Source organism: Pristis pectinata, chromosome 31, assembly GCF_009764475.1.
Source record: "Pristis pectinata isolate sPriPec2 chromosome 31, sPriPec2.1.pri, whole genome shotgun sequence".
Lineage (NCBI taxonomy): Eukaryota > Metazoa > Chordata > Chondrichthyes > Rhinopristiformes > Pristidae > Pristis > Pristis pectinata.
The window spans coordinates 741,929-759,339 of NC_067435.1; the positions used below are offsets into that span (position 1 = coordinate 741,929).

Below are 17,411 nucleotides of genomic sequence, written 5' to 3' on the forward strand. Positions count from 1 at the left end.
AGGTTTAGACCGCCGGAGGAGAGGCGGGTCTGTGGGTGGAGGTGCAGCGAGACGTGTAAATGTCAGGTAAACGGAGGACACCGAGACCCGTGGAGGGACAGGGAACTGACACAGGGGAGATGGGACAGATCGGCCATGGTCATATTAGATGGCAGGAGGGGCTTGACGGGCCGAGTGGCCCACTGTTCCTAGTTCTTGTGTTTCTTACGTTAATGCTGGTTCTTCAATTAGTTCTCTCCTCTGTTTCAGCTGTTGGCTTTCGGTCAAGAAAGGACTTATCTGGAGTTTCATTGGCCCCATCTGCACCATCATTCTGGTAACTATGTCCTCAGACACCGGGGCTGGAAGTTAGATCTTCCTCCCGGGATCCGAACATTCTGGCCAGCGCTGCATCCCACACCAAGCAACCTGTGGTTGGCTGTATGGGCGGGGAAGGGTCACTGACACTGACAGAGACAAGGTCAGAGAAATAACGTTACCCGAACCACAACTTCAGACCCCACTGGAGGACGGTCTAAGGCGTAGTAAGTGAGAGAGAGAGAGAACTCCAATCCCACAGGCTGAGCAGAAGGACACGGGGTGACTGGAGGGTTTTACAGCGGTGACCAACTCACACCAAGAGCAAGACCGTCCTTGTGGCCAGTCCCGTCTCACGGTCAAAACAGGTGCGGGTGACATGGCCCTGGGTCCCACAGAGATGTGAGAAAGAACAGAGAACGTGGAATGGGAAGGTTTAGAAAGTTCTGGAAAGTAAACCTCACTGTTAATGAGGGAGTGAAGGACAAGTCACCATGGCAATGGCAGGGAACTAATGTGTTGGTGACGGGAGAGTTCTGGGTATATCCGGCGCAGCGCTGCCTGGAGAGAAGGAACCTGCCCCGGTCCCGGCACCGTCCACAGACCCACCCGAAACAGCCCGCTCCGGTCCGGGGCTGTGAACAGTGGGCAGTCCATGCTGGAGGTACCCGTAGGCTGGGCAGCGTCTGTGGAGAGAGAAACAGGGAATGTGTCAGGAGGAAGACCCATCATTTCCGACACTGACCCACCTGCCCTGACCCCCCCTGACCTGCTCTGACTCCACTGATCTGCCGACACCCCCGACCTGCCCTGACATCCTCCCCACCCCTCCCCCACCTGCCTTGACCGCCCGACCCCCGACCTGCCCGGCACCCCCACAGCTGGACTCCCAACATCTGCAGTTGTTGCTGGGAGAATTAACATCGGATGCTGTCGGTGGAAACCACGCCGAACGGGTGGACAGATACCCGCACCCTGACAGCGCCACTCGGGGGAGCTGAGGGGTCACGGAGCGCGGAGTCTCAGTAAATGGACGGGACGGTGAATGGGAGATAAACATTCCTCACGCAGTAAAGATCCAGTCAAAACTTGTTTGTTCTTCCAATTCCTGGCAGGATGTGAGCAGAGTTTACAACGTGCTCGGGAGGGTGTTGAATGTTCAATGGGAAACCTGCAAAGTTACACAGCATCAGTGGGAACATTTCCTGCCACCTCTCAGCTTCAGTTCGAAGCTGACACCTCCGTGCCTGATGTTCCGTACGGCCTTCCGTGGCAGACAATGGTCGGGACAGACAAAGTTGAGACACCCTTTACCCGGAGCCCCCCGGGTTCCGGAAACCCTTTACCCGGAGCCCCCCGTGTTCCGGACCCTTTACCCGGAGCACTCCGGGTTCCCATTCACTTTGCGATTTTGCTTCACGAAGGGCAGGTTCTAACTCTGAAATCCATCAAATGCAAATATTTCTGTGGACCACAGTTTGATATCTTGGCTCAGCTCACATGAGCTTGAAGTCCGGTATTTCAGAGCTGAGATCAGCAGCTGATACAATCTGAAGCTAGACAACAAGGTCAGGATGTATTTAAGGAGTTGACCCCCCCCCCCCCAACCAGTTCCCCTCCACCTGCCACGTCACAGAAATGGTCGCCCTGAGGACACCTTCTGAGACTCTGGAGGTTTGAAACCAGTTTCATATCTTCCCTGGATGAGGGAAGACGAGGGCAGCACACAGCGGAGGTGTTGACCACAGTGAGGATGAGTGGAACTCTTGGCTCTGGTGAGTGGTGAGTGCATCCAAGACCAGGCGCAAACTCCTGAATGTAGAGCAAGGCGGTCAGTGGGGGGTGTCAGGGCCAGTTCTTCACAGGAGATCTCCGGGGCAGTGCCTACAGAAAGCTGCTGATGTTCCACTGACAACCGAGGCTGGCAGATTTCTCTTACACAAAGAGTGCGAGGTGGTTAAATGGAGAGGCACGGACTAGCCGTGGTTGAGCTGAAAACCCAGATCAGGCATGTGGTCTGTTCCTGTCTCTGTGGAAGTGACTACAAGGAAAGGTCGTGTGGCCCTCATGAACAAGGCTCACTCTGTACGGAGAAGGAGGGGTGGGGGTCACTGATGCACTGACTCCTGGCTGCTGGGGTCACTGATACACTGACCCCTGGCTGCTGGGGTCACTGACACACTGAATCCTGGCCGCTGGGGTCACTGATACACTGACTCCTGGCTGCTGGGGTTACTGATACACTGAGGGGTCACTGATACCTGGTTCACAGAGGGGAAGCTGGGTAAAACAGGAGACAGTGCTGGGGTAGGGGAGAGGTGGATGGGGGAATGCTTGTGTGGAGAATAAATAGCGGGAGTTGAAGGACAGAAGGGCCAGTGTGTCCGTCACTCTAACCCACGGAATTCCCTCTCGTCCTCCCACCAGTTTAACATGGTTCTGTTTGCGGTGACCCTCTGCAAGCTGAGGGCACAGATCACCCGCCTGAACACCGAGGTCACGAAGATTAAGGACATGAGGTGAGTGGAGCCAGGGTTGTTGGGGAGCAGACGGAACCCGAGTTCTCCTCGCCACACCGACACCGTTCACTGTGCCCCTTTCTCCTCCTCCCAGGCACCAGAAGGGGTTGGGTGGAGGGAACATGGTGGGGGTGGGGACCGGCAGCGGAGTTTTGTTGGTATCAGAACCAGGTCAATGGGCTTGAATTTCAACTCGGCCAATGGATGATAGAGAGAAAACAGAGAGCGGTGAGCGCCTGGAACGGGCTGCCAGGGGTGCTGGAGGCAGATACGACAGAGGTGTTCAGGAGGGTCCTGGACAGGCACAGGAATGTGCAGAGAATGGAGGACATGGAGATTGTGCAGGCAGAAGGGATTGGTTTATTTGGGCGTTTAATTATGAGGTGAATTAGTTTGCCACAACATGGTGGGCTGAAGGGCCTGATCCTGTGCTGTACTGTTCCATGTTCCATAAAACCCAGGACACTGATTGACCCAGGAGGCAGCGGTTTAAGGTGAAGTTGAGTTTTTTGTCATTTGCACAAGTCTGCGTACAGCCCAGGCACAGAGCATCAGATCGGCAGCATTCACAGGAAAAAACGTCAATTAAACATGAATTGTACAGAACTTTTATGTGTGATCTTCCTTTTTCTTGTGAATGCTGCTTATCTGAGGAAGAGTCAGGGGATCCGAGGAAATCTGAGAAGGAATTTCCTTCACCCTGGGGTGGGGGAGGTGAGGCAGACTCATTGTCGGGGGGGGGAGGTGTGGTGATCCATTGTCTGCCTCACTGGACATCTACAACACACGACGCACACGCAAGGTTTGCGGAATCAGAGGTGACCCCTCTCATCCCTCCCACGACCTATTTGTCCCACTGCCGTCTGGAAAGCGGTACTGGAGCATCCGGGCCAGAACTACTAGACTGTACAACAGTGTTTCCCCCAGGCTGTCAGGCTCCTGAATACACCGGAGGCAGTTTCGGACAAATGCCGCGTCAAAAGTCTTGGTTTGCACAACAGCGTATAAGAACCTTGGCCGCTGCTGAACATGTTTATGCACTTAGTGCAACACACTGAGTTCCGTATTTTCTTCGTCCAGCTCGGTTTTACACTAACCCTGCACTAATTTGTATTCTGTATATACCGTTTTTTGCACTATTTGTACTTGCACAGTTTTTCTGTCTGCGTTTATTGTATGTCCTCTGTTCTATGTGTGTCCTCTGTTGTGTGAGTCTGGGGGAAACGACATTCCGTTCCTCCGTGTGTTTTTGTAGCATGTGGGTGAATGACAATAAAGTAACTTGAACTTCTCTGGGGGGGGGTGAGGCGGACCCATTGTCTGGGGGGGTAAGGCGGACCCATTGTCTGGGTGTGTGAGGCAGAGACCCTCACGACATTGAAGCCTCAGGATGAGCAGGTGAATGCCAAGGCACAGTGGGCTTTGGGCCACATGTTGGTCAGTGGGACGGGACGGGTGTAGATGGTAGGCCCGGTGTGCTGTAACGGGCTGGGCGCATCTCGTGCTGTGTGACACCACAACTCCCTGACCTCCCGTGCTCCTAAGGTTCAAACACAAGGTTACACAGAGTGGATTCGTCTGAATATGAATCCGGTGGTTTCCTGGGAACCCTGAGAGGTGCCCCATTGCATCCACTCAGGTCCGAGACCAGTATAATCTGTCAGCACACAAATTGCCAGCAGGAGTTCACTGTCCTCACCACCACCACCCCCCCCCCCCCCGCCTCACTCAGTGAGGGGACTGCAGTTATACTGCTCTCCTGTTGTTACTCCGACCATCTCTGGAGTGAGGTTTACTCACTGAACTCCGGCCGTGCGGAGGTTTACGAAACACCAACGTTTGTGTTTCCCAACCCAACAACATTGTGACCATCAGCTGGTATCTGATGTTTCACCACTTTTCCTGAGCGGTGTGGCAAGGGGTTTGGAAATCCACATCCACCCCTGAGTGTCAATGTGAAAGAGAAAGCTGCATTTCTGTAGCACCTGCCACAGCCAGTGGACGTCCTGAAGTGTCTCACAGCCGAGTCTGTGCTTCATCAGACATTGTTACTGCCGTGGCGTAGAGAGTGGTGCACAGCAAGATCCCGCAAACGTCAACATGAACATCAGCCTCATCTCCCTTGTTTGAGGGATAAATGTCGGCCACACCGAGTGGGACTCGCAGCCACCACACTGAGGGTCCAACATCTCACCGAAGATCAGCCCCTCTGACTGTGACGTTTCCCCCTCACTGGAGCGTCTGCCCAGGACGGGGTGCGCTCCCAGACTCAGGAGGACGAGGAGGGAGTTAGGAAAGGAGGGGTCATTCCTCACCTTCCTGCAGTGGTGGTTGATTTGCAGAGATTTAAACCGAGCTATAATTCCATTGGCACCATTAACGTATCCAGCTGAAGGAAACATTTGGAGCTAATCAGTGTCCTGATACAGGGTTTCGACCTGAAACGTTGACAATTCCTTCCCCCCCCCCCCCCCCCCCCACAGATGCTGCTCGACCCGCTAAATTCCTCCAGCAGATTGATTGTTGCTGCAGATTCCAACATCTGCAGCCTCTTGTGTCTGCACTGGAGCTAATCATGTCTTATTGAATTCTCCACAGAATGCTAACCCTCAAAGCCATTGCACAGGGGTTCGTCCTGGGCTGCACTTGGATTCTCAGTTTGTTCCACTTCCATGATACAACCACGGTCCTCACCTACCTCTTCACCATCATCCACAGCTTCCAGGGAACCCTTATCTTCCTCATTCTCTGCGTGCTGAATCCACAGGTAGGATTAGCCTCATTCCTTGCGGAAGGTTCCCGTTCCATTCCCGTCTCTCTCCCTGAAGAGACAGCGCAGCCCACATCACCCCCACTCGGATGGAGACCCCAGTCTGTGGGTCCAGGTCCGACCCACAGGCACCCTTCCCACAGGTTGCCAGGGTTCTAGGCTCAGAACAACCCGTCCGGAAGGAAACCTTGGAACATTATGCAGTTGGACATTGAACCCACACCTTCACCCAATCCCGAAGTTTTCTCAGCAAGGGTTTCTCTGGTTAGATTAAAATTACCCCTTTAGCAGTCTCAGAACTCTCTGACGTCATGGTGTGAGTGAGCCCTCTGATCTCCTCTCCTTCTCCTACAATCCTCATCTCTCCATTTCTCCCCCCTTTCACCCCATCCCATCCCCTCCCTCCGTTCCTCCTCCACTTCTCCTCTTTGCCCCTCTCCTCCCTTCTTCTCTCTACTCCCCCTCCCCTCCACCTCTCGCTACCCTCCCTCCCTCACCACTTTGCCCCCTGTGCTGTGGGGGGAGCCCCTGCCGTTGGGCTGATCTCTGTGCCCCCTGTGCTGTGCGGGGAGCCCCTGCCGTTGGGCTGATCTCTGTGCCCCCTGTGCTGTGCGGGGAGCCCCTGCCGTTGGGCTGATCTCTGTGCCCCCGACCCGTGTCTGCAGGTGAGGGACGGCTACCGGATCTGCTGGAAGAGAATCTACAACAACAGGAAAAAAACGAGCTTCGCAGATTCGGCCTCCAGCAGCGTGCCGATGACCGCAGCGTCGGTGAGTCCGCTGTCCGACCGCGGGGCAAGTCCTCCTCACATCCCATCACCCTCGATTCCCCCCACCAGAATAAACCTCCCGTGTGAATGTTCACGCTCGCCTTCATCGGTCGGGGCGCTGGGTCTAAGAGTTGGGAAGTCATGTTGCAGCCGGATAAAACCTGGATTAGGCAGAATTGTGCGCAGTTCTGGTCGCCCTGTTACAGGTGCGGGGGCTGTGGAAGAGGGTGCGGGAGAGGTTCACCAGGACGCTGCCTGGGTTAGAGGGCGTGAGCTATAAGGAGAGGTTGGACAGACTTGGGTTGTTTTCTCTGGAGGGGCGGAGGCTGAGCGGAGACCTGATAGAGGTTTATAAGATTATGAGAGGCACAGAGAGAGTAGACAGTCAGGGTCTTTTTTCCCGGGGTAGAAGTTGTCGAATACCAGAGGTCACGTATTTAAGGTGAGGGGGAGGGGGGCAAGTTCAAAGGAAATGTGCGGGGCAGGTTTTCTTACACAGAGAGTGGTGAGTGCCTGGAACAGGCTGCCAGGGGTGGTGGAGGCAGATACGATAGAGGCATTTAGACAGACACGTGAATCTGCAGGGAGTGGAGGGTTAGGAATCAGGTACAGCCAGTAAAGACAGTTTAATTTGGCATTGTGTTCAGCACAGACATTGTGGGCCGAAGGGCCTGTTCCTATGCTGTACTGTTTATATTCGATGTACCTGTGTCTCACCCATTGACCAGCTGGAGGAGTTTCTCTCCCATAGTCAGTGACCCCCGAGTTTAATGCAAACGTGAGGAAGCCTCAGGTGGAGGTGCCGACGTGGAATAATTGCTGTGCTGAGGGTTGTGCAGGAGGCAGGGACCAAGCTCTGCGCTGTTGAACATTCCACCTCTCAATGTGTTAAACCCAGGATCCTTCTGCTTGTTCCAACAGATATAAAAGACCGAGAGGAATGATTTGATGCAGTGCTCCTTGTGCTGTGGACGGGTCAGGACCTGATTCCTTGGCCAACATCAATGTCAGTGGTGGGGACTGTGGATGAACCCCGGCTGATGTTTCACCCTGGACCATATTTCGGAACTCCCTCTCCCCCACTGAGGCTCTTCATGAAGTGGACTTTCTAGACCAATGTTCAGTCACATTTCCCAGAACATGACTTGGTGATAAATGTACTTCCCCTGTCCGTGCTGCAATACAAAGACCTCGAAGGTTAGAGGCAGTGGAAGTGAAAGCTGTTCTAACGACATTGATGCCTGGTGTTAAACATTTGCTGATAAAAAGTTAGGCAGACCTTGGGTATGTGGGAAATGTTTACACAGAGGCAAGCTGAAAGTTTGAAGTGTTAGTATTTTAATATCTCTGCATGCCTCTCGTATTAGAAAAATAGAAACAGCAGCCAATGGTTTTATTCTGGGCCATCTTTCTGCTTTTGTTAGGGAGAGCAAATGACAGAATGTTTTGTACATTCTTCTAATGAATTGAAGATGAATTATTTTAACCCCTTGGCTCAACCCTCTGAGCTGGGAGGTTAGGGATGGACTCCAGTGACTGATGAAGTGCTGCAGTGTTTCAGGTGCTGTCTTTCTGATGATGTCAAACCAGTTCCCTACCTGCATTCCCTGAGGCACCATGTGGAAGAGAAACACATTATTCCCAACTGTCCAATACTTATCCTCATTCAACACTGGGAACAAATGGTCCACTTGTCATCCTACAGCTGCGGGTACTCTGCTTCCAATAGTGGGCAAAGCTTCACTGGGTGCAAAGCACCTTTGACCACAGAAGTCATGAAATGTGCTACAGGGAGGGGGAAACTCAGATTCATCCTTTCTACGTCTTCTCACTGAATGTGTACCGCTGCGTGTATCGTTGTATATGAAACCTACCGGATATTGAAAGGCCTGTATAGAGTGGACGTGGAGAGGATGTTTCCATCAGTGGGAGAGTCCAGGATCCGAGGGCACAGCCACAGAATAAAGGGACATCCCTTTAGAACTGGGATGAGGAGGAATTTCTTCAACCGGAGAGTGGTGAATCTGTGGAATTTGTTGCTATAGAGGGCTGTGGAGGCCAAATCATTGGGTGTATTTAAGGCAGAGATTGATGGGTTCTTGATTGGTGAGGGGATTAAGGGTTACGGGGAGAAGGCGGGAGAATGGGGTTGAGAAAATCAACCGTGATTGAATAGTGGAGCAGAATCGATGTTCTTTTTCTCATCTCAGTTCTTAAAAGTGGCACGCTAATGCATTAGTCGGCTATAAATTTAAACACCAGTGTTGGTCCATTATCGGACCGGGTTGTTAGCAGAATCTGCAGTCTACTCAGTGGGCTTTTGGAAAAAGCCCAAAGTATTACAGAAGCAACAGAAAACATGCACAAAAATAAATCTATAACTTTTTACATGTTTTCCACGCATGGTGCAGAAGTACCTGTGTTTTCTCACCAAAGGTTTCACACGTTATTGTCACTAAAAGTCACATTTCACAATCCAATAACAAGACGCTGTGAATTTCAGTGGGATGCTTCATGACACGGCAGGGGCTGGGAAACTGCAACCCAGAAATTCTGGGGCGTTGGAGCGGGACACCGAGGACCGTGTCAGAAATCACATGGCGGAGAGAGGCAGCCGATGGCCGAGAAATTTCCAGAGTGGCATGAAGTGACGCATGGATTGTTGTCCCGTTTTATTCCAGGACAAGAAATGACTTACAACCACAAAACCCTGGAAACAACAGGATGTTTGATCAGATTCCCGGGTGTGTTCCCGTGGCTGAGTCTAGGACCAGGGCCTGTGGCCTCAGGGATGGCCGTAGGCTGCTGTGGGCTGGAACGAGAAGTTTCCTCAGGTTGTGAAGTTCTCCGTCCCGAGGTCTGTGGCTGCCCACTGCAGTGGTCACGGCTGCTGGGGCACAGAGGGATGCGGGGATCAGGCGGAATCTGCAGTGAGGTGAAATCTCAACCTTGAGCAAGCCTCGGGGAGCCAAAGCGTCTCCTCTTGTGTCTTGGAATTTCATGAAGTGACCTTTCTGCTTGAGTAACAGAACTCTCAGAGTTCCTGCCGAGCCAGCCCCAGCCTTGCCTGGAAGGCAATGCTCCACCCCTCTGCTGGCCCTGGGCCAGTCCATGTCCAAGTGCAGAGGTTCCTTCCACACATTGACAGTGAGTAGCAGCAAGGCTGGCTGGGTGACTGGGACCTGTCCTTCAACAGATCAGGAGAGCCATGGACTGGGGATGGTGCAGCCTGGTGCGGGGTGAGTACCAACAGCAGGTGTTACAGAGTGCATCAACTACAAGCAAACTCTCTGCCGATAATACTGAGCCCAGCCTCTCGCCTGTCCACACCCTTCGCTAACGCTCCTTAGAGCAGATTGTCTGATCATTGACATTAGTGAGATCTTGCTGTGCACGTTAACCGCTGGATTTCCCACAGTGCAACAGCGGTGGTGCTCTGGAGGTAGTTAATGGGATGTAAATGATGCCGAGGACAGGTTGGCGTGAAACTGACGGTTACCGAGCTGGTCTTTGGCGTCTTCCTCAAACTATTAATGAAGTAGCTATTCTGTGTCTACCTGTCAACCTGACTCCGGCTCTGACATGTCCATCTGCGTTTGTCTATCCACCGCCCACTGCTCCCATCACCCGCACTGCCAGTGTACACCAGGTAACTCTCCACAGCTCACTTCCAGTGTGAGAGTCGATGGAGGTGGTCGGGCAACGAGAGGGGTGGCCGGCCGGTGACCTTGGACAGTCCCAGACTGCACCGCCCGTCCCAAGGTCTGGAGCTGTGCGGCTGGTAAACTGCCTCCACCGGTCACCCTGCTCCATGGTGGGGACGTGGCCTCTCCCACACCCGGGACATCAGCAGCGGCTGGTGACCCGTCCCGCTGTCCCAAACACCCACAATGTCCCAACAGGACTTGGTCTGAGCTCGGGGCACGTCCAGCATTCCCAGCCCAGATCCCGGAGTTCCTTCCCAAATCCTCCGGCATCTTCAGGTAAGTTTTACATTCCACCTCCTGGGGCGGATTATTTACTCTCCATCCTCACTGCCTCCTCGTTTATCCCTCCTGACCCCCTGCCTCTGCCTCTCAAACGCCGAGTGCCGCTCCACAGACGCTGCCCGAACTGCCGAGTATTTTCTGCCTGTAGCTGCCGCTTGCTGCCGTCAGCTTACGTTGGTGGCGTTACCGCTGCGGGTCAGACCTCCGCTCATCCTGTGGGACACAAGCTGTGGCACCCCGGTGATCAAAGGGAGCCACAAACTCTCAGAGTTTCTGGGACATATTATTCACCCCCCCCCCCCCCCAACTGTGGTTCCAAGTCCCAAGCACAAGTGAAGAGGAAACCTCATTGTTGGGTCCAGTTCCCCAGGGACCCGATTATTCGAGCAGCCATCTTCAGATCTAATGTGGGACGTTTTGGGTTTTGGGTCACCAGTCCTGATGAAGGGTCTTAGCCCGAAATGTCCACTGTCCATTTCTCTCCACGTTGCTCCCTGACCTGCTGAGTCCCTCCAGCGTTTTGTGTGTTGCTCCAGATGCCAACATCTGCAGAACCTCTTGTGTCTTCAGATCTAAACCAGCTGGATCCTGAGAAGAAAACACCTTTCGGCCCATCACTGGCTCCCCCTCCACATACACCTGGCCCACGGGGCAGTGCTCGGGAGAAGGGAGGCTGCCAACCCTCCATCCCAACACCAACAGTCTCATCTCCCCCCATCCCACCGCCACTCCTGGGACTGGGAATCCAACATGGGGCCCACACAACCAGTCAGTGTGCAAAGTCTCAGCACTTGCTGGGGCCGGCTAGTATCTGGGTCATCAATCTGTTCGGGGGATTTATAGTCTGAATTCTACTGGCAACAGTATTGTCAATAAAAATAACATTCCACAAAATGTCTGGGGAAGTTAGTAAAGGTGGGAACTTCCTGCTTCCTTTTATTGTTACAGAGAATTCTTTGGAAATGTGTTTTCTTAAACAGACTCTGAACAGGAGTAAAGAAATACCTGCCCCTCCCACTGGTTCTGGCACACTAGACCATGGGAGAATGATCTCCCTCTGCTTTCCAGGAGGTTGTTCCAAACAGTGAGTGGTGAGGCCATCCTGGACAAGTCTGTAACTGTAAGGGAGCAAGATGGCCCAGGGTAGGTCTGTCTAAAAACTAGCTGCCTCTTTGTGGCATTGGCAGTGCTGGGGTTTGAGATCAGAAAATGCTTTAAGACTCTAGTGGATTTGATGAGCTGTTAACCCACACAAGCTCTCCAGCCTCCAAGGTATCTGCATTCCCACTGTTCTCCGCCTCGTGATCTACCTTGAATTTCACTTCTCTAGTGGTGATGGCTGTGCCTTCAGGTACATGGGAATTCTGTCCTTGGACCTGCCCCTTCTCCCTCTCTCTGTCCCTCTCTCTCTCTCTGTCTCTCTCTCTCTCCAATTAAAATGCTCCTTAAAATATGCTGCTTTAACCAAGGAATTGAAATCGAGTTATTCCTTTCCCATTGGGTTTGTGCACGACTCAGCGCCGATGGTTCTGTTGCTGGAGGCTACACTTTGAAGCCGATTATATCACAGAAAGGGGGGAGGAGGCCATTCAACCCACCAGGTCTGTGCTGTGTCCAGGAAAGCAATCCCACCAGTCTCGTTTCCCATTTCCTTATTCCCTCTCACACCCACCAACTCCCCTTTGATTCCTTCTGGCAATACACCTACACACGGGGCAAGTCACCTACACACGGGGCAAGTCACCTACACACGGGGCAATACACTTACACACGGGGCAATACACCTACACACGGGGCAAGTCACCTACACACGGGGCAAGTCACCTACACACGGGGCAATACACTTACACACGGGGCAATACACCTACACACGGGGCAAGTCACCTACACACGGGGCAATACACCTACACACGGGGCAAGTCACCTACACACGGGGCAATACACCTACACACGGGGCAAGTCACCTACACACGGGGCAATACACCTACACACGGGGCAAGTCACCTACACACGGGGCAATACACCTACACACGGGGCAAGTCACCTACACACGGGGCAATACACCTACACACGGGGCAATACACTTACACACGGGGCAATACACCTACACACGGGGCAAGTCACCTACACACGGGGCAATACACCTACACACGGGGCAATACACCTACACACGGGGCAATACACCTACACACGGGGCAAGTCACCTACACACGGGGCAATACACCTACACACGGGGCAAGTCACCTACACACGGGGCAATACACCTACACACGGGGCAAGTCACCTACACACGGGGCAATACACTTACACACGGGGCAAGTCACCTACACACGGGGCAATACACCTACACACGGGGCAATACACTTACACACGGGGCAATACACTTACACACGGGGCAATACACCTACACACGGGGCAATACACTTACACACGGGGCAATACACTTACACACGGGGCAATACACCTACACACGGGGCAATACACTTACACACGGGGCAAGTCACCTACACACGGGGCAATACACCTACACACGGGGCAAGTCACCTACACACGGGGCAATACACCTACACACGGGGCAAGTCACCTACACACGGGGCAATACACCTACACACGGGGCAAGTCACCTACACACGGGGCAATACACCTACACACGGGGCAATACACCTACACACGGGGCAATACACTTACACACGGGGCAATACACCTACACACGGGGCAAGTCACCTACACACGGGGCAATACACCTACACACGGGGCAATACACCTACACACGGGGCAATACACCTACACACGGGGCAAGTCACCTACACACGGGGCAAGTCACCTACACACGGGGCAATACACCTACACACGGGGCAATACACTTACACACGGGGCAAGTCACCTACACACGGGGCAAGTCACCTACACACAGGGCAAGTCACCTACACACGGGGCAAGTCACCTACACACGGGGCAATACACTTACACACGGGGCAAGTCACCTACACACGGGGCAATACACCTACACACGGGGCAATACACTTACACACGGGGCAATACACTTACACACGGGGCAATACACCTACACACGGGGCAATACACTTACACACGGGGCAATACACTTACACACGGGGCAATACACCTACACACGGGGCAATACACTTACACACGGGGCAATACACTTACACACGGGGCAATACACCTACACACGGGGCAATACACTTACACACGGGGCAATACACTTACACACGGGGCAAGTCACCTACACAGAGGGCAATACACTTACACACGGGGCAATACACTTACACACAGGGCAATACACTTACACACGGGGCAAGTCACCTACACGCGGGCAATTTACAATGAACCAACGTTTGGGATGTGGGAGGAAACCAGAGCACCCGGGGGAAACCCACATGGTCACAGGGCAAATGTGCAGACTCCACACAGACAGCCCCCGAGGTGGGGATTGAACCCAGGTATCTGGAGCCAGGAGGCAGCAGTAGTAATGCAGCACCATGTCTCAGGTGTTACTTACATGTGAGGATGCTACATAAATGGAAATGGTGTTGTTGTTGGGGGTAACATCAGGTAGGCCTCCCATTCCTGGTCACCACCCCTTCCCCAACCCCTACACCCTGTCACCCCACCACATGCAGGTGACTAGAACCTTGGGAAGAAAGCGGTGGACCTGAGGAGGGGTGGTGCTGATCACCGCAATGTACCAGGGGAAAAGGGTTAACGGAAGTTAGAGAGACCGGACCTCTTCCCTCAAGGGGCAGATTGACTGAGCTGTCCAATGATTATAGGACAAGGAGAGACCACTGCCTCTCAGCGAAAATCGAAGCTGCACCATTCAGTGGGGATGGCAGGCAGTGGAAGACTGACCACAGGCCGCAGGGGTTCATGGTTCCAACAGTCAGACCGACAAGTTTGTCTCAGCTAAAGGTGAAGCAAGGTGGAGTCAAAAACAGACCAGCTGGGATCTTACCGAATGACGCAGCAAGCTTGGGCTGCTGAATGGTGTTCTCTGCTCCAGTGTTCCTGAAAGGGTCTGGAATTCTTTCGGAATAACATCACTATCAGGAACAAAGGAATGCTGGAGAACATCACCACTCCTGGGATCAAAGGTTTCCCCTCCGGTCACCCTTCACTATGTGAATGACATCACCTCTCATTCCTGCAGACTGCAGGAGTACTGACTCACATGATTCATGAAATAAAGCCTCAGACATGCTGCTGCACTGCTGCTGCCTCCTGGCTCCAGTGACCCAGGGTCAATCCCCACCTCGGGCACTGTAAGTGTGGAGTCTGCACCTTCTCCCTGTGACCACGTGGGTTTTCCCCAGGTGATCCGGTTTCCTCCCACATCCCAAAGGTTGTCCATCAGTAAATTGCCCCCTGTGTAGGTGAATTGTCGAACCATAGTGAGAATGTTAAAAGCAAGACACAGGTGGAAACTGAGCCAGTGTAATTCCAGCTCAGCGTCGAACTTCAACACCTGATTCCTTTTTATTTTGGCAGAGCTTTACTTGGGCTGTATCCTGCTCCTTCCTGTGGTTACAAGTCAGCCCTGCAGATCGGGATTCAAGCTTATGACAAATCAAGATTGCATTGGTAAGTAACATTCCCTCATTGCAATGTTTGTAATACAGGCATGTAAATCGGGAGCAGGAGTAAACCACTTGGCCGCACAAGCCTGCTCCCCTATTTAATAAGATCACAATTGTATGCTGAACAAATATAAAGGACTCTGTAATAAAAAAACAGAAACTGCCGAAAACACTCAGCAAGTGAGGCAGCATCTGTGGAGAGAGAAACGGAGTTTATGAACTGGGATATCTGGCTGCTACTGTACAAGTCGTTGGTGAGACCACACTCGGAGTATGTGTGCAGTCACCCAGCTATAGGAAGGATGTCAATAAGCTGGAGAGGGGACAGAAAAGATTCACGAGGCTGTTACCGGGACTGGAGGGGTTGAGTTACAAGGAGAGACTGGACCAGCTGGGACTGTTTCCCTGGAGTGAAGGAGGCTGACGGGTGACCTTATAGAGGTTTATAAACTCATGAGGTGCACAGATAAGGTGGGTGGTCACAGTTATTTCCACAGGGTAGGGAAGTCTAAAACTAGGTTTAAGGTGAGAGGGGAAAGATTTAAAGGAGACCTGAGGGGCAACGTTTTCACCCAGAGGGTGGTGGGTGTGTGGAACCAGCTGCCAGAGGAAGTGGTAGAGGCAGGTACAATTACAGTGTTTAAGAGACATTAGGACAGGTCCATGTTGTTGACAGAGGTGATGAGGTTGTAATCTGTGCCCTCACACCTCCCACCCCACCTACAACATATGCTCATTCTTGTTAGTTCATGACTTCAGTGACGTCTCATGTAGGCAGTAGGGTGATTACCGGGAGCCCTTGCATTAACTGGCTCCATGTTTCCTCAGGGACTGAAGATGAAGCAGTGATCCAATTGATCCTCTAAGGTGGCTGCAGGATTTGATTGCTTTGACTGAGGAAACCCGTTCCCCCAGGATGGGGGGGGGGGGGGCAGGGCAGTATTGGAGGTGTGACTCTGACACTGGAGCCAGGCTGCCTGCAATGGTCAGGGAGCCCGTCCCTACAGAGACGGCGACGAGTCTGGGAGGGGACGGCTGGAAAACTCAGAATGGGAATTGATGGAGTTTTGTTAAACCAGGGCATTGTGGGTCATGGAGACAAGGTGCATCAACGGACGAGAGATCCCAGACACAAGATGGAGGGGCAGAATGGCCAGTCCTATCCCACGCTCAAACATCTGCTCAGTTACCACTTCTTCATTTCCAAATACTAATCGAGCTGCCACCACTTACCCCTCCTCTGACACCCTGTTGCAGCTCCACAGTTACCCAAGGAGGGGAAGAAGACCCTTCTTTATCTTGCTTTCAGTTGCTTACAGAGACGGTGGCAAGGACTGACCTTGCTGCACACCAAGTTATGAAGCCACTGCAAAACTAATCTTCTTCCACGACTGCAGTTCCTTTGAGCCAAGGCTACTCTGTATCAGTAATTACTAACAACCCCCATACATAACTAAGCGTGGCAAGGTGTGTTGGATCCAGGGGTGGTTATATATTCCCTCTTGCTGCCAGCCCCAGTACCAGGTGCTCCCATCCTGCAGAGACACAGACAGGCGGACACGACCCCCTCCCCAGCCAGTAGTGTAGGTTACAGACCGACTCACAACCTTCCTCCACCTCACACACTGACAGAACTGTAGGCTTTGGGAGTGGGGTGACCAGCTGAAAGTTTCTGTCCCCAGAACGATAAACAGGCATCTGCATTCTGCAAGTCCCTTTAACCACTGGGAAGAGGTCTGGTAAACAACCCTTACAGTGACCAGAGGTACATGTGACCCAACACACGGTCCTTACAGTGACCAGAGGTACACGTGACCCAACACACGGTCCTTACAGTGACCACTGAATGTGTGACCTAGGATACATAAAAGCAAACACCAAGTCCCACTCCCATACACAAATCCCAGACCAACTGTTCAATGCAGCACAGAGGAAGTGCTGCACTATCAGATGTGGCACATTTTATAGAAGCAGGTGTACCCTGGTCTTGTGTGTCTTCTCCTGCAATGTTAATGGTACCAAAGCAACGCTAATGGGATGAGCCAGGGAGCTGAACCTGATATCCTGGCCAGCATCTGCTGTGTCTCAAAGGGCAAAGTCACCTCCTTCTGTCCCATCCAAATACTGGGTGATAACGAAGTCGTATCACAATGGTCTTTGTGGGATCTTCCTGTGTGCAAATTGATTGCTGGGTTCTCCACTCTACAAGAGTGACTCTTCAGGATATCCTGTGGCTGGGAATGATGCATTCCTTCTTGGAGATACACTGGCACAGGATAGATCTCCTCATTTGTCTCCTTTGTGCATCACTGTAGCGGTCGAAGATGGGGAACTGGCGTCCCCTTCTCAAGAGCAGCAGGGATGGGAACATAGAGTGGCCTTTCCAGAGTGACAACCTCCTGGGAATGAACTGATTTTAAGGTGCATTTACCGTTATAATGCAGTAGTCACTGACAAGACTGAGTTTTCTGT

The 17,411-nt window shown here is 52.6% G+C and overlaps 2 protein-coding genes across 11 annotated transcripts in view; both read left to right on the top strand.

Annotated features, from left to right (window-relative positions):
* LOC127584950 (adhesion G protein-coupled receptor E3-like) overlaps window positions 1–8,731 on the top strand; it is a 35,785-nt gene extending 27,054 nt beyond the window's left edge. For 2 of the 6 annotated variants that reach the window (XM_052041994.1, XM_052041993.1), the window contains exons 13-17: window positions 250–316; window positions 2,725–2,816; window positions 5,415–5,583; window positions 6,252–6,356; window positions 7,277–8,729. In XM_052041994.1, the coding sequence (XP_051897954.1) occupies window positions 250–316; window positions 2,725–2,816; window positions 5,415–5,583; window positions 6,252–6,356; window positions 7,277–7,282 (439 nt within the window). In that variant the 3' untranslated portion in view covers window positions 7,283–8,729. Of the gene's footprint in view, window positions 1–249; window positions 317–2,724; window positions 2,817–3,277; window positions 3,515–5,414; window positions 5,584–6,251; window positions 6,357–7,276 lie in introns of those variants that run through there. The other 4 variants (XM_052041991.1, XM_052041992.1, XM_052041996.1 and 1 more) reach the window with 3 other exon arrangements.
* Window positions 8,732–9,316: 585 nt separating this feature from the next.
* LOC127584948 (adhesion G protein-coupled receptor E3-like) overlaps window positions 9,317–17,411 on the top strand; it is a 31,079-nt gene continuing 22,984 nt past the window's right edge. For 4 of the 5 annotated variants that reach the window (XR_007958448.1, XM_052041987.1, XM_052041986.1 and 1 more), the window contains exons 1-2: window positions 9,317–9,594; window positions 14,851–14,943. Coding sequence is in view for 4 of the 5 variants with exons in the window: in XM_052041987.1 (XP_051897947.1) it covers window positions 9,564–9,594; window positions 14,851–14,943 (124 nt within the window). In the remaining variant the exon portion in view is untranslated. Of the gene's footprint in view, window positions 9,595–11,278; window positions 11,488–14,850; window positions 14,944–17,411 lie in introns of those variants that run through there. The other variant, XM_052041988.1, reaches the window with a different exon arrangement.